Source organism: Phasianus colchicus, chromosome 36, assembly GCF_987193195.1.
Source record: "Phasianus colchicus chromosome 36, bPhaCol1.hap1.1, whole genome shotgun sequence".
Lineage (NCBI taxonomy): Eukaryota > Metazoa > Chordata > Aves > Galliformes > Phasianidae > Phasianus > Phasianus colchicus.
Genome location: NC_143471.1, coordinates 1,105,198 through 1,121,483, shown reverse-complemented (window position 1 = coordinate 1,121,483; position 16,286 = coordinate 1,105,198). Strand labels below are relative to the sequence as shown.

General features: G+C 56.4%; 1 protein-coding gene and 1 non-coding gene across 2 annotated transcripts in view; one reads left to right on the top strand and one right to left on the bottom strand.

Moving 5' to 3' along the window:
• The window catches only part of POLR2A (RNA polymerase II subunit A), a 44,823-nt gene extending 35,268 nt beyond the window's left edge, over positions 1-9,555 (top strand). The window contains exons 20-29 of the mRNA XM_090129418.1: positions 439-663; positions 1,536-1,782; positions 3,102-3,202; positions 3,598-3,702; positions 4,046-4,228; positions 4,910-5,113; positions 6,101-6,287; positions 6,857-6,970; positions 7,814-7,963; positions 8,052-9,555. Coding sequence (XP_089985544.1) covers positions 439-663; positions 1,536-1,782; positions 3,102-3,202; positions 3,598-3,702; positions 4,046-4,228; positions 4,910-5,113; positions 6,101-6,287; positions 6,857-6,970; positions 7,814-7,963; positions 8,052-9,208 — 2,673 coding nt within the window. The 3' untranslated portion in view covers positions 9,209-9,555. The remainder of the gene's footprint in view (positions 1-438; positions 664-1,535; positions 1,783-3,101; positions 3,203-3,597; positions 3,703-4,045; positions 4,229-4,909; positions 5,114-6,100; positions 6,288-6,856; positions 6,971-7,813; positions 7,964-8,051) is intronic.
• Positions 9,556-10,095: 540 nt separating this feature from the next.
• On the bottom strand, positions 10,096-10,177 carry TRNAL-UAG (transfer RNA leucine (anticodon UAG)). The gene has a single exon. It is a non-coding gene; the product is annotated as a tRNA-Leu (tRNA).
• Positions 10,178-16,286: the final 6,109 nt, after the last annotated feature.

Here is a 16,286-nt window from a genome sequence, read left to right as displayed (position 1 = left end):
CATGTGTCCCAAATTGTCCCCATGGAGATGTAAGATCAGACTGGGTGGGGTATAGGGATGGAATTGAGCGCATAAGGTGTTTTGGGGGGTCCCCCTGTGTGTCCCAGTGGCTCTCCATAGAGGTGGAGGATCGGATTTGGGGGATATAGGGTCAGATCTGGGGTCTTGGTGTTCCCCCCATTGTCCCCATGTCTCCCAGTGAAGGTGGAGGGTCGTATTTGGAGGATATAGGGACTGATTTGGGGTCATTCAGTGGTCTTGGCATCCCCCACTGTGTCCCAGTTGCTCCCTGTGGAGATGTGGGATCAGATTTTGGGGTCCAGGACCACTTTGGAGCACTTTGGGACCACATTCGGTACCCTTGGGGGTCTAGAACCTGGCGGTGGGGTCCAGGACCACCTTTGGGACCTTTTTAGGACGTGATTCTGACCCCTCCAGGCTCACCCCGGCGAGATGGTGGGCGCACTGGCAGCGCAGTCCCTGGGGGAACCGGCCACGCAGATGACCCTCAACACCTTCCACTACGCTGGTGTGTCAGCCAAGAACGTGACGCTGGGCGTCCCACGGCTGAAGGAGCTCATCAACATCTCCAAGAAACCCAAAACTCCATCGCTCACGGTCTTCCTGCTGGGCCAGAGCGCCCGCGATGCTGAACGTGCCAAGGTGGGACCTGGGGGCAGCCCCGTGGTGGCCTCGTGGCTCCGTGTCCTGGTGGTCCTGTGGTGGCCTCATGTCCTCGTGGCCTGATGGTCGTCCTGTGTTGGCCCCATGTCCTCATGGCCTGATGGTGGTCCTTTGGCCCCAGAGCCTCGTGGCCTGATGGTGGTCCTTTAGTGGCCCCAGGGCCTCGTGGCCCATTGGTGTCCCCGTGACTCTACATGTCTCTGTGGCATCGTGGCCCCATGGTGGCCCATTGATGGCCACATGTCCTTACAGCCTCATGCTGGCTCTGTCTGTGTCCTCATAGCCCTATGGTGGTGGCCACGTGGCCCTGTGGGGGCTCCATGTCCTCGTGACCCTGTGTTTCTGTGTCCTGGTGGTCCCGTGGTGGCCCGTGTCCTTGTGTCCTGATGGTGGCCCAGTGGTGGCCCCACATCCTTCTGACCCCATGGCCCTGTGCCCTGGTGGTCCTTTGGTGGCCCATGTCCTCGTGGCCCTGCAGTGGCCTTGTGGCTCTGTGATCCTGGGCTGTCCTTGTGGCCCTATGCTGGCCCAATTTTGGCCACACATTTTTATGGCCCAATGGTGACCCCATGTCCTCGTGGCCTGATGGTGGTCCTGTGGTGGCCCCATGTCCTCATGGCCCATTGGTGTCCCCATGACTCTACGTGTCTCTGTGACATCGTGGCCACCTGGTGGCCCAATGATGGCCCCATGTCCTTACAGCCTGATGCTGGCCCTGTGTCTGTGTCCTCATAGCCCTACGGTGGTGGCCACATGGCTCCACATCCTCACGACCCTTTGTGGCCCCACGACTCGATGTGTCCTCATGACCTGATGGTGACCACCCACCCATTTTTTCCACCCACCCCCAGGACATCCTGTGCCGCCTGGAGCACACCACCCTGCGCAAGGTGACAGCCAACACTGCCATCTACTACGACCCCAACCCGCAGAGCACGGTGGTGGCCGAGGACCAGGAGTGGGTCAACGTGTACTACGAGATGCCCGACTTCGATGTCAGCCGCATCTCTCCCTGGCTGCTCCGCATCGAGCTCGACCGCAAGCACATGACGGACCGCAAGCTGACCATGGAGCAGATCGCCGAGAAGATCAACGCTGGTGGGTTCCCTGGGGGGAGGGGGGGGGAGAGTTGGGGTGGAAGGTTTCTTAGGGATCCTGGAAGGTTTGGAGGGTCCTGGGGGTGCTTTCTGAGGGTCCTGGAGGCTCCTAAGGGAGTTTGGAGGACCCCCCAAAGAATACCTCCAGGATCCCCCCCAGTTCCCCCAACACTGGGGGAGAGTCCTGGAGGTATTCTTTGGGGTCCTGGGGGGCTGCTTTGGCATCCTGGGGGGTTTGGAGAGTCATGGGGGGGCTACCTTGGGGCCCTAGGGGATTCTGGAGGGTCCTAAGGGAGTTTGGAGAGTGTTGGGGGAACTGGGGGGGGTCCTGGAGGTATTCTTTGGTGTCCTGGGGGGCTTGGAAAGTCATGGGGGGCTGCCTTGGGGCCCTAGGGTGTTTTGGAGGGTCCTAAGGGAGTTTGGAGAGTGTTGGGGAACTGGGGAGGGTCCTGGAGGTATTCTTTGGGGTCCTGGAGGGCATCCTGGGGGGTATGGAGAGTCATGGGGGGCTGCCTTGGGGCCCTAGGGGATTCTGGAGGGTCCTAAGGGAGTTTGGAGAGTGTTGGGAGAACCGGGGAGGGTCCTGGAGGTATTCTTTGGGGTCCTGGGGGGGGGGCTTCTTTGGCGTCCTGGGGGGTTTGGAGAGTCATGGTGGGCTGCCTTGGGGTCCTAGGGGGTTTTGGAGGGTCCTAGCAGGCTTCTTGGAGGTTCTGGAGGGTCATGGGGGGCTTCTTTGGGGTTCTAGGGAAATTTGGAGGGCTGTGAGGATTGGGGGGGAGGTTTGCTTTTGGGTCCTAGGGGGGTTTGAAGGGATCTGGGTGGGTGCTGGATGGCTTCTTTGGGGTCCTGGGAGGCTTTTTGGGTATCCTGGAGGGTCCTGGGGGGGATTTTTGGGGGTTTGAGGAGGTAGATGGGGGGGGGGGGGGGCAGTCATTCAGGGTCTTGGAATTTGGAGGGTCCTTGGGGGGGGTCCAGGATTGGGGGTGAATTGGATGGTCAGAAGGTCCTGGGGTTTGAAGGAGACTTCTTTGGATGTTGGGCTGTCCTGATGGGGGGATTTTGAGGGGATTAAAAGGGGGTTGGGGGGGTGCACGTAAAAGAGGGCTTTGGGAGGGGGGGGCTTGGGGGATCTGGGGGATTCTGAAGGGCATTGAAGGCATTAAGAGACATCTGGGGGATCCTGGGTGGGTGGTGATATGGGGGGGAGGGAGCTTCTGAGTGAGAGCTGAGGGCATTGCGGGGGGGTCATGGGGGGAGATCCTGATTGGTTGGGGTCATCATCCCCCCCTCCCCCCCCATTATGTGCCCCCCACCTCCCAGGTTTTGGAGATGACCTCAACTGCATCTTCAACGACGACAACGCCGAGAAGTTGGTGCTGCGCATCCGCATCATGAACAGCGACGAGAACAAGATGCAGGAGGTGGGAGTGCTGCAACCACCCCCCCTCTGTCACCACCCTGTCGCTCGGTGCCACCCCAGTGCTTTGCCAGTTTGGTGTCACCCAGCTGTCACCCCTTTGTCACCCATAGTGACCCTCCCCGTGTCACTCCTTTCCCCTATGTCAGTCAGTGTCACCCCTCCATCACTTGGTGTCACCCCTCGTGTCACCCCTCGTGTCACCCCTCGTGTCACCCCGTGCCATTTCTCTGTTCTGTGGTGTCACCCCTTGTTCAGTCCCCTGCCGTCTCTGCTGTCACCGTGTTGTCAGTCACCCCCCCATCACCCCACTGCCACCCAGTGCCACTTCTCTGTCACTTGGTGTCACATATCTTTGTCGGACCCCCGGTGTCACCCGTTGTCACCTGCTGCCTGCAGGAGGAGGAGGTGGTGGACAAGATGGATGACGACGTGTTCCTGCGCTGCATCGAGTCCAACATGCTGACCGACATGACGCTGCAGGGCATCGAGCAGATCAGCAAGGTGCTGGGGGAGCACCCAGGGGTGCTGCTGGGGGTGGGTGTTGGAACCCAGGGAGGTGTTTTGGGGTCCCTCCAGGTGCCCGAGGAGCACCCACGGGTGCTTATTGGGGTTGGGTGTAGGAACTCTTGATGGCGTTTGGGTGCTGTCCTATAGATCCGTTGGAGCACCCACGAGTGCTCAGAGTACACCCTGTGGGATCCCAAGGAGATAATTGGGGTCCTCCAAGTGCACTGGAGCACCCATGGGTGCTCGTGGTGGTGGCTGGCGGGAGGTTTCAGGGTTGCCAGGTGCTCTGCCACTGCACAGGAGCACCCATGGGTGCTGATCCCCTCTCCTCCCCCAGGTGTACATGCACCTGCCCCAGACAGACAACAAGAAGAAGATCATCATCACAGAGGATGGGGAGTTCAAGGCACTGCAGGAGTGGATCCTGGAGACTGACGGCGTCAGTCTGATGCGGGTGTTGAGCGAGAAGGACGTGGACCCGGTGCGCACCACCTCCAATGACATCGTCGAGATCTTCACTGTGAGTCGGGTGACGCTGCGGTGTGCTGGGTGACACCCATGGGTTCCTCTGTAGGTGTTGGGGATGGTCCTCAGGGTGTTGGTGTGATGCTGCACCGTTCCAGGTGTTGCACTCTGCAGGTGTTGAGGATGGTTCTGGGGGTTTTGGGGTGATGCTACAGCATTCTGGGTGTCACCTACCCACAGGTATTGGGGACAGTCCTCAGGACTGGTGGGTGACACTGCAATGTGCCAGGTGTCACCCTCAGGTGTTCTCTGCAGGTGTTGGAGGATGGTCCTTGGGATCTTAGGGTGACGCTACAGTGTCACCTTTCGTTAGGTGTTGGGGACAGTCCTCGGGGTGTTGGAATGATGCTGCAGTATTCCAGGTGTGCTCTGAAGGTGTTGGGGATGGTCTTCAGGGTGTTGGGGTGACACTGCAGCGTGCCAGGTGTTGCACTCTACAGGTGTTTGAGTGATGCTACAGCATTCTGCCTGTCACCTTCCCGCAGGGGACAGTCCTCGGGGTGTTGGGTGTAGCGTGCCAGGTGTCAGCTGTGGGTGTCCTTCGCTAGTGTTGGGGACAGTCCTCAGGGTGTAGGGGTGACACCGCAGTGTGCCAGGTGTTGCACTCTACAGGTGTTGGGGATGGTCCTTGGGGTGTTGGTGTGATGCCACAGCGTTCTGGTGTCCCCCCGTTCAGGTGTTGGGCATCGAGGCGGTGCGCAAGGCTCTGGAGCGGGAGCTGTACCACGTCATCTCCTTTGATGGTTCCTACGTCAACTACCGTCACCTGGCCCTGCTGTGTGACACCATGACGTCCAGGGGACACCTGATGGCCATCACCAGGCACGGTGTCAACCGGCAGGACACCGGGCCACTCATGAAGTGCTCCTTTGAGGAGACGGTCAGCGGCTGTGTGGGGTGTCTGTGGGGTGTCTGTGGGGTGTTCGCAGGGTGTCTGTGGGGTCTTGGGGTTGCTGCCTGCATTTTTGGGGTTATAATGCCCCAATTTAGGAGGTTACAGTACCCTTTTTGGGGATTGCAATCCCTGATCTTGGGATTGCTGCACCCATTTTTGGAATTAATAACTATTTTTGGGGTGACTTCACCCATTTTTGGGTTATAATACCTTTTCTTGAGATTACAGTGCCTGCTCTGCGGGGTCACCATCCCCTTTTATTGATATTGCTGTGCTCATTTGGAGGGTTAATGCTTATTTTTGGGGTTACTTTACCCATTTTTTGGATTGTAATACCCACTTTTGGGGCTACAGTCTCCATTTTTGGAGTTGCTGTACCTGTTTTGTTGTTGACCAGTTTCTGGGGTCAGAAGACCCCTTTCTGGGGTTGCTGCACTCATTTTTAGGATTATAATACCTGTTTTGGGGGTCACATCCCCATTTCTGGGGTTTGGATGCAAGTTTTTGAGGTCACCATCCCCATTTCTGGGGTTGAGATGCCAGATTTTGGGGTCACCATCCCCAGTTCTGGGGTCTGGACATTGGTTTTTGGGGTCACCATCCCCATTTATGGGGTTGGGATGCCAGTTTCTGGGGTCACCATCCCAATTTCTTGGGTCAGATGCCAGATTTTGCATTCACCATCCCAATTTCTAGAGTCGAGGTGCCAGATTTTGTGGTCACCATCCCCACTTCTGAGGTCTGGATGTCAGTTTTTGGGGTCACCCTCCCCATTTCTGGGGTCATATGCCAAATTTTGCATTCGCCATCCCAATTTCTGGGGTTGAGGTGCCAGATTTTGCGGTCACCATCCCCATTTCTGGGGTCGAGGTGCTGGTTTTTGAGGTCACCATTCTCATTTCTGGGGTCTGGACGTCAGTTTTTGGGGTCACCATCCCCACTTCTGGGGTCTGACTCCCCGGGGTCCCACAGGTGGACGTGCTGATGGAGGCAGCAGCGCACGGCGAGAGCGACCCGATGAAAGGGGTGTCAGAGAACATCATGCTGGGACAGCTGGCCCCCGCTGGCACCGGCTGCTTCGACCTGCTGCTGGATGCTGAGAAGTGCAAGCATGGCATGGAGATCCCCAGTGCCATCCCCGGCCTGGGAGTGGGCGGCTGTGAGTCGGGGGGTGGTGGCTGTAGCTGCCTGTGTGATGGGTGGGTGACAGCAGGGGGCACTGGGAGGCTCAGGGGCTGTAAGGCGTCTGTCTGATGTGCGGGTGACGCTCGGGAGTCCCTGCATTGGAATTGAGGGGTCCCCATTTTTGGGGTCCCCGCAGTGGGTTGTCCAGCCCACCTCCGGGCTGGACAAACTGAGAGCCCTGAGGGATCCAAGCTTTGGGGTCCCTGCTTTGGGACTAGCGGCGTCCCCATGGAACCCCAATTTTGGGGTCCTTGCAATGGGATTGTAGTGACCCCATGCTGGGATGGGGGGGCCCCCATAGAAGCCCAACTTTGGGTTCCCTGTAGTGGAATTGGGGAGCCCCCGTGGAACCCCATTTTGTGTCCCCTGCAGTGAGATTGTAGGGACCTCAGGTTGAGATTAGGGGGTCCCCATCTTTGGGATCCCTGCAGTGGGATGGGGGTGACCTGGTCTCTGAGGGAACTTCAACTTCGGGGTCCCCACTTTGGGACTGGGGGGGTCCCACATTTTGGGGTCCCTCCCACTGCTTTTCTCTCCCCGCAGCCACCGGGATGTTCTTCGGCTCGGCACCCAGCCCCATGGGGAACATGTCCCCCGCCATGACGCCCTGGAACCAGGGGGCCACTCCTGCCTATGGGGCCTGGTCCCCCAGTGTGGGTGCGTGGGGGTGTGGTGAGAGGGAGGCGTACTGGGGAGGTTGGGCGGGGGGGTGGGGGGGTGGGACAGGTAAGGAGCCCTCACAGGTCTGTGGGGGGAGGGGGACTTGGGGGTCTGGGGGGGTACGTGGGGGGTATATGGGCTCCTGTGGGTAACATGGGGCAGGACTGGGGGGGGTTCCTGGGGATCACTGGGGTGCATGGGGGTCAGTGGGACAGGGTGGGGGGGGACTCCTGGGGGGCATCTCTGGGGGTATGTTGTGGGGGGGGCAGGATTGGGGGGGGGGGGGGAAGGGGCAACAGGGGGGTCTGAGCAGGTTGGGCTACTGGAGGTAACATGTGGGACAGGGTTGGGTGGGGGGGATCTCCTAGAGGTCCCTGGGGAACATGGGGGGTGGCTGAAGTGCAGTAGGGTGGGGAGGGATGCTCCTCAGGGTAACATGGGGGGCGGGGGGGGTAGTGGGGAGCAGGGGTGGGCTTCTGGAGGTTTCTGGGGTATGTTGTGGGGGGACAATGTGGGGGTGAGGATGGGGGTCTCCTAGGGGGTCCCTAGGGTGCATGGAGGGCAGTGAGGCAGGGTGGGGGTGCTCCTGGGGGTCTCTGGGGTGCAGGGGTGGGGGGAGGCTTCTGGGGATACATGGGGAGCAGTGGGGGGTAGGGTGGGGGGGGCCTTCTGGAGGTCTCTGGGATGCATGGAGGACTGGGGGGGGCTGTGGGCCAGGGTCATGGGGAGCTGCTGGACTCTATGGATCAGGCATGGGGTGATCTCACGTGGGGTGTCTTTCTGCACCATCCTCTCCCCCCGGTTCCCCTGACCCCTTTCTCTCTCTCTTCCCCCCCCCAGGCAGCGGCATGACCCCCGGGGGGGCTGGCTTCTCCCCCAGCGCTGCTTCAGATGCCAGCGGTTTCAGCCCCGGTTACTCACCTGCCTGGTCACCCACTCCTGGCTCCCCTGGATCCCCAGGGCCCTCCAGCCCCTACATCCCCTCCCCAGGTCAGTGCTCCCACCCACCAGGGAACCCCCAGCACCGGGATGCCCCCGGACTCCTTACTCACCCCCACTCTGCTTTGTGGCTTTACAGGTGGGGCCATGTCCCCCAGCTACAGCCCCACATCACCTGCCTACGAGCCACGCTCACCTGGGGGCTACACCCCACAGAGCCCCAGCTACAGCCCCACCTCTCCGAGCTACAGTCCAACATCACCCAGCTACAGCCCCACCAGCCCCAACTACAGCCCTACTTCGCCAAGCTACAGCCCCACCAGCCCCAGCTACAGCCCAACCTCGCCCAGTTACAGCCCCACTTCTCCCAGTTACAGCCCCACTTCTCCAAGCTACAGCCCCACCTCGCCCAGTTACAGCCCCACTTCTCCAAGCTACAGCCCCACTTCTCCCAGTTACAGTCCCACTTCTCCAAGCTACAGCCCAACCTCGCCCAGTTACAGCCCGACTTCTCCAAGCTACAGCCCAACCTCGCCCAGCTACAGCCCGACTTCTCCAAGCTACAGCCCCACCAGCCCGAGCTACAGCCCGACTTCGCCCAGTTACAGCCCCACCAGCCCCAACTACAGCCCCACGTCCCCCAACTACACCCCAACCAGTCCCAGTTACAGCCCGACTTCTCCCAGCTACAGCCCAACCTCTCCCAATTACACCCCAACCTCCCCCAACTACAGTCCCACCTCCCCGAGCTACAGTCCCACCTCCCCGAGCTACAGCCCCACATCTCCCAGCTACTCCCCCTCCAGCCCCCGCTACACCCCACAGTCGCCCACCTACACCCCCAGCAGCCCCAGCTACAGCCCCAGCAGCCCCAGCTACAGCCCATCCTCCCCCAAGTACACCCCAACCAGCCCCTCCTACAGCCCCAGCTCTCCCGAGTACACCCCGACCAGCCCCAAGTACAGCCCAACCTCGCCGAAGTACAGCCCCACCAGCCCCAAGTACAGCCCCACCTCGCCCACCTACAGCCCGACCACCCCCAAATACAGCCCCACCTCGCCCACCTACAGCCCCACCTCACCCGTTTACACCCCCACCAGCCCCAAGTACAGCCCCACCTCACCAACCTACAGCCCAACCAGCCCCAAGTACAGCCCCACCTCGCCCACCTACAGCCCCACCAGCCCCAAGGGCTCCACCTACAGCCCCACATCACCGGGCTACAGCCCCACGTCGCCCACCTACAGCCTGACCAGCCCAGCCATCAGCCCCGACGACAGCGACGACGACAATTGAGCGTGGAGGTCCCTCTTAGGTTGTGGGGCTAACCCCCAAGTGTGGGGTGGGGGGGGGGCTGCGGATGCAGCCCTGTGGGAATTGAACAGGGTGGGGGGGAAGGGGGATGTGTGTTAATTGGGGAGTGTCATTAGTTAATGAGTGGGAGACAGATGAGGGTAATTGGGGGGGGGGGGGGTGTTGTGATGCACCCCACAGCAATGGTGGTGGTTTTGGGGTGGGGGGAGCCTGTTTTTTTGCCTCTCCCCCCACCCCTTCATTTACTTCGGTTCTTTTTGTGTTACTTGGGGAGAAATTGTTGTAATTCCGCTTTCGGGGGAAATAATAAAAGGTTTTACTGATTTTCACTTCCTTGGTGTGTGCCCATCTGTGCCCCCCTCCCCCCCCCCCTGAATTGTGCAACATCCCCAGGATGGGACCCCTCACCCCTGTGCTGTATGACCCTCCAGGACCTTTGTGGGGGAGCACGAAAGTGGGAGCCCCCCCTCAAACTGTGTGACCCCCCACCAGGATCTCTGGAAGGGGGGGAGAGAAACAATATTGGGAACTCTGGGACCTTGGATGTGGGAGAGGTGGTCACAAAAGTGGGGACCCCGCCCTGAGCACCGTGTGATGCACCCAGGATCTTCAGGGGGGAGTGGGGCACAAAATTGGGATCCCCAGAGCTTTTGGAGGGGGGAGGCACAAATGTGGGACCCCCCCCACACACACTGTGTGACCATCCAGGACCTTGGGGGGACCGGGAGGGCACAAAAGTGGCAATCCTCCCCCCCTCACCACGTGGTACCTCCGGGACCTTGGGAGGGTGGGGGGCACAATAGTGGAACCCCCCTCACCGTATGATATTTAGAATTGGGGGGGGCACAAAAGCGGGCGCCGCGCCCCGCTGGCAGCGGTGGGATTCGAACCCACGTCCCCTCGGGGACTGGAGCCTAAATCCAGCGCCTTGGACCGCTCGGCCACGCTACCGCGCGCCGCCACAGCCCCGCCCGGCAGGAAAGGCTCCTGGGGGGCGTGGCCACGGTTGAGGGGGCGTGGTCACGAGAGGGCGTGGTCGCAAGGGAGGGGGCGTGGCCATGGGAGTTCAGGACCGCGGGTTCGAATCCCTCCCCTTCTCCCACCTCGCCCGTCTGCCCCCCCGCCGATTTCTTTCATCCCCCCCCTCGTTGTCCCCTCTGCCCCAATTCGGACCCCTTTCTCTCCATTTATCCCTCACGGATCTCCGTTTTATTTCCCCAGTTTCTCTCCATTTCTCCCCATTATCCTCCAATCCGTTCTCCATTTATCCCCATGCGTTCTCCATTTCCCCTCATTTATCCCCATTTCTTCTCTATTTATCCTCACGTATCCTCAGCTTCCCCCGTTTCTCCCCGTTTCCTGTTCCTGTGGCGTGTTTGCCGGAGTTGGTGCATTGCTGCGGGGTTGCTGGGGTGTAGGGGAGGGGTAGGAGGGTGTGTTTGGGGGATTTGGGGTGCGATGTAAGGGTGTATTTTGGTATTTCAGGGGCACTTCAGGCGCCTTTGGGTGTTTTTGGGGTGTTTAGGTGCGCTTTTGTAGTTCTCGGTTGTGTTTTCGGGGTACTTCAGTGTGTTTTGGGCTGTTCTGAGGTGTACAAGTGGGGTGTTTGTGTGCGTTTTGTGTGTTTTTGGGGTACTTTGAGTCCATCTGGGGTGTTCTAGGATCATTTGGGTGTGTTCTGTGATGTCTAAGTGTGATAAAGGCAGTGTTTGGGGGGCATTTTGGGGCATCCGGGTGTGTTTTAGTGTTATTTATGGGTGTTGGGGTGTATTTCAGGGGCCCTCTGGGTGTCTTCTGAGGTGTTTTAGGGATGCGTGCGTGTTCTGGGGTGTGTTATTGGGGCACTGGTGTCTGTTTTTAAGGTCTTTTGGAGCGTTTTAAGATCATTCAGGGGGCATTTGGGGGCATTTGGGTGTGATTTAAGGGAGCTGTGGGGAATTTTGGAGCACTTTGGGTGTGTTTGGAGGTGTTTTAGGTGTGTCTAGGTGTGTTGGGGGCAACTGGATGCGTTTTGGGGTGTCGGGGTGACGTATGGGGAGTTTGGAGATGTGTTACAGACTGTTCTGATCTGTTTTAGGGGGGTGGTTTTGGCGTTTGCAGGGCATAAAGAGGCTTCCAAGTGATTTTCAGAGGTATTTGAAGCAGAATCACAGGACACAGGCAGTTGAGGTGTACGCATGCATTATTACATTTGCATACACGTTCCTTCTTTCCAAGAACTCATTAACATATGCTAATGTCCCCCTGGGCATGCGCGGTAGCATTTGGGGTGCTCATATGCTCACTTTCTCCCCATTTTCTCCCCATCAGCTTCATCACGGAGACTTTGGGCTGACCTCCATCTGTTTCTCCCCCATTTGGCTCATTTCCATCACTTGTTTGGCCGTCAGGTGGCCCTTCCAAAAACGATCTATGTGAAAATCCAAGGGAAACAGCCTGGCAGCCTGCAGCAAAACGCTAAGAGAAGTTCATCGACTGCGAATCCAGCACAGAATTAAGAGAAAACCAGAGGCTGTTCGCACACTGAAATGGGGAGCTTGAGGAACAGCACTCGTCGCATCCTCCTGCTGAACTGATAACACTGGTCCTGAGCCAAGATGTTGATCCCTACTGTGAAACCAGCCGGCCTTTATTGAGGCAACCAGAGTCACTTTGTGGACGATTTTGTATTTGAAAGCATTTGTATTTGGAGCTGTTTGCCTTCGAGTGCTCAGGAGCTGCTAAGAGAGCTCTCAATGAATGGATGTGTGCTATTCCTGAGTCTCGGATGAGGCTCTGATCGGATCAGCTGCTCATCCCTCATAGACCTCAATGTGGCTTCTAGGAGCATCTGCTCCATGAGCTCCCCAGCTCCTCCTTCCTCCCTTCCTTGTTGCTGGGGCCATGTTTCCCATTTTCCAGACCCTGGGGACTTCACCTGAGCCATGACTTCTCAGATACGATGGGGAGCAGCTCAGCAGCCACCTCAGCCAGCTCTTTTAGGGGTGCACATCATCCAGCCCCGTGGCCTTGCTCACACTCCGTCTCATGAGCTGCCCTCATATGGAAAAGGGGGAATTGAGCTGGAGAAGTAGAGCACAGCGTAGTTGTATTTCATAATACAAATTCCTGTGTCCTTAATACAAGTAATACAAATTTCTCTTGTCCTTAGAAATAGCTGATGTGGAAAAGTAGGAATACCACGTACGTTAGTAACGTACTTCAGAAATACAGTTGCTCATTATGTGATTCATTCTTGCTTGCAAAACTGCGGTAGTTTTTAAATGTTCCAAATATTATAGGTACGGTATTATGGACCAGAAAGCACGTTGTAGGGCTGTTCTGTTTGGATAAGAGACCCCCAGCAAAAAGAAAAAAACAGACTTAGCAATCATCAATGGTTGCTCCTCCACACAAGGCTGGGTTGCCTTGCCCTGTGGGTGGGTTGGGATGCAGCAGGCAGGCATCAGGATACTGCCCTCAGGAATGGCCAGGGTTGGAAGGGACCTCAAGGATCACGAATCTCCAACCTCCTGCCACATGCAGGGCCACCAACCTCCACCAGCCCAGGCTGCACAGGCACTGTCCTCCTTCCAAGCTTATCTCTATGCAAGGACGAGCAGACGTGCAGAAACAATGACCGAGTGTTGAGTGAGCAGGTGTGAGAAGTTAAATAATCAGCAATCCATGCTGAGCTGGCAAAAATTCACGTTTGTCCAGCATCCGTGTGTTCAGTTGAGTGTCAAGAAGGTTGTGATCCTAAGGTTGTAATCCTGAAGTTGTGATCCTGAAGTGCTCGGCCAACGAGGAGCCAGGGGAGAAAGAGAGAAGCAATAGGGAAGGGATAGATAGAGATAATAACAGAGATAATAACAGAGATAAGGGCGTAAAAGACGTAACGCTGCTTTCTGTGCTTGCGGGATGCCCATCACTGCATCCAATGGATGCAATTGCATCCTGATCCTCACGGTATCAGGACAGATACCGTCCTGATAAATCATTGGGATATTTCCAACAAGGGGGAAAATGAGGAGGAGAAGCAGGGCTGAGCATCGCGGCACGGACCCACAGCCCTCGGTTCCTGGGGCTGGGGTCCCATCCAGCCCCCTGCTGTAGGCATGGGATGTTGTTTCTGCGTTAGATAGCGACAAGGGGGAATTGATCTGAAGAAGCGGAGCGCAGTGGGTTTGTATTTTGTATGAAGAGTGTCATTTTGTTTGTGGGAATTGGGAAATCCGTGCCCTAAGGTCGGTGTTCTGTTACCTGCCTGCACAGCGATACGGCTGCAGTCCAGGTTGAAATGAACGTTAATTTATTTATCGAAGAAATAAATGGGAGAAAAGCAATGGTGACACAAGCTGGATTGCTTTTGGTCAGGCATTTTTCATAAGGAGAAAGCCTCGTCTTTCTACCAGCCAGCAGCTCCCACAGTGCCCTGCCTGGGCTGACACAGGTACAGGATTGGAAGAAATTATTCTGCTTTGCTTACATACAAATACGCCTCTGGTTTTTAGCTTAGCTGAGCAAATATTAGCTCAGAATGATCCGAAACTGAAGCATTCCGATAAACAGAATATTTTTTTGTGGATTGGAGCACTGTATTCAGTCACAAGTAAATTGAAATTTCAGCTGCCCTTAATAAAAGAAAAAATTTTGATTCATAAAAAAAAAAAAAAAAAAAGCTGAAGTGAAGCTCTAATTTGCAAGGCAGTTCAGCTTGAAACTATTTGTCTTTTATTTATTATGAACAAACTCTTAGAATAAAATCCTTCATCCCTACCTTTTGTTTGAGAACAACGCGTCCTTTCGTTACAACTCAGTTTCTCCCTCTTTATTTCAGTTCCAGAAGTTTTCAGAACTGGAGTCCAGCTGCAACTTGGAGAAATAAAGGGAAGGTGAGGTGATAATAAGCACTGAAGCAGGACGCCAATAAAATTTTCTTCACTTTCGAGCATCTTTTTTTTTTTTCTTTGCAGGCAGGGCCTGCATTTGTTAGTTCTGTCGAACTGCTTAATGAGTTTCAGCTCATATGTTAATTCTAATCACACAGCATTGGAAAGTCGACCCTGGTCAGCTGCCACCCAACCTCTCTTTCGCTCCTTCTCGACAGGAAGGGGAGAAAATAAGATGGAAAAGCAAGGTGAAGATGGGGAGCTCACCTAGCAGTTACTGTAACGGACAGAACAGATTTGACTTAGGGAAAATTAATTTGATTTATTGCCAATTAACCACAGTGCTTTAACTGCCCACCCTGAGAAGCACGGGGTGATGGGCACGAGGTCCTGTGCCAAGTCCAGAGCAGCTCCTCTCTTCCTCCCACCATCCTCACACTTCTCTGCTGCTGAGGGGATAAACCTGATCCAGCGTGGGCTTCTCATGGGAATTTCTGCTCCAGTGTCCGGAGCTCTTCGTCACAAAAAGAAGCCCTGATTAAAATCAGAGTCATCTAGGTTGGAAAAGACCTTCAGGATGGCTGAGTCCAACCATCTGCCTGGCCCATCAGGTCCCACCACTAAGCCACATCCTCCGTGCCACGCGTCCCTTAAATACCTGCAGGGCTGAGGACGGCAGCGCTGCTCTGAGCACCCGTTCCAACGCTCGAGCAGCCAAGTGATTCTTCCTCATATCCAGCCTACAGCTGCCTTGGCACCACTTGGGGCTCCTGCCCTGCATTCTATCACTTCTCACCTGAGGAAAGAGGCTGAGCCCTTCCTTCCAGTAGAACTTCCAGTTCCCTTCCAGTGGAGAGCACTGAGGTCTCCCCTCAAACTTCTCCAGATTAAAAGAGCCCCAATTCCTTCAGCATCTCCTCACCAGTCTTCTCTCTCTCTTGGGCTCTTTGCCGTTTCCTGCACTTGGCTCGAGCAGCTCAGAGCTGCTGGGGGCCCAGAACGTTTTCTTCTCTTCCCTTCACACCCGTGATGATGGTGGAGCACACAGCTGTGTGTAGAGCAGAGGGCTGGGGGCTGTGCATGCATATCACTGCCTCGGGTGGGAGGGAGCCAAGACGCAGGGCCAGGCTCTTTTTATGGCACTCTTTAATTTTGCTTTGGGGAATAAATGGCACGGAATGGAAGCAGGAGATTTGGAGCTGGGCAAGGCGGCGTTTCGGGTGGTTCAAACTGCAGGGCAGTCACCTGCGACCCTGAGATGTGGTGCCTCCAACGTGCTGCCGTTTGCCCTGCAGCCAGGGGACCCACGACCCTGTCGGATGAAGGCTGTGCTTTTGTGCTGCTTTTCGGTGCCAGCAAGTTCTTTGTGTTGTCCTGGCACCAACGCTGAGCTCGGAGTGTCACTGGGAGGAAGTGAAGTGCAAGGAAGCCTGCTTTTTAAATGGGGTGTGCAAGTGATTTCAGATCTACGTGCACCTTTTAAATACTTCTCTGCAGTCTTCTGGAAGGTCTTATCTGATAATTCACTGACCTGTAACATGCCTCTGACTTAACTCTTCTTTGCTTTATTGGGAAAATCAGTTCTCAGCAGTGTGGTGCCTCCTCTCATCATGGCAGTGGCTACAGCACAGTGAAGGACGAGGTTCTCCATCTCAGTGAGACCCCAGCTTCCCTTCTGCTTTAAAAAGAGAGGTGGCCCGAGGCGTTTGAGCAATAGCCGATTCCTCTGGAGCTGTGTACATCGTTTGCCAGCCTGAACTGGAAGGAAAAGCTGCATGGAAAAGGCATCTCCAGGGATGCCTTCTGTACCTCCGTGGCTGTTAAGCAGTGCCTCTCCCTCTGTTGGTTCTGCTGGCCCAGCAGCCAGGCCTGGCTTTGTGCCTGGGGTTGCAGAAGTGTCCCAGCTGTTCCCATCCCCGCCTGCAGCTCTGCTGGGGAGGTGCTGTGAGCAGGGCAGTGGCAGCAGCAATGTCAGCAATGAAGAGGCTGGACGTGAGCGTATGTTGAGCACAGGAGGGTAAATGCTGGGCAAATTGCAGACGATGCTTTGAAAAGAACAAGAGCTGTGTTCATCTAGGAGAAAATCAAGTGAGCCGCGTTGGGTCAGTGCAGTCGCTCCCAGTCTGCTCGAGTGTCTCTTTGTGGCACGATTGTTTTTTGCTGAACTTTGTGCTTCATTTGTTCTGTTT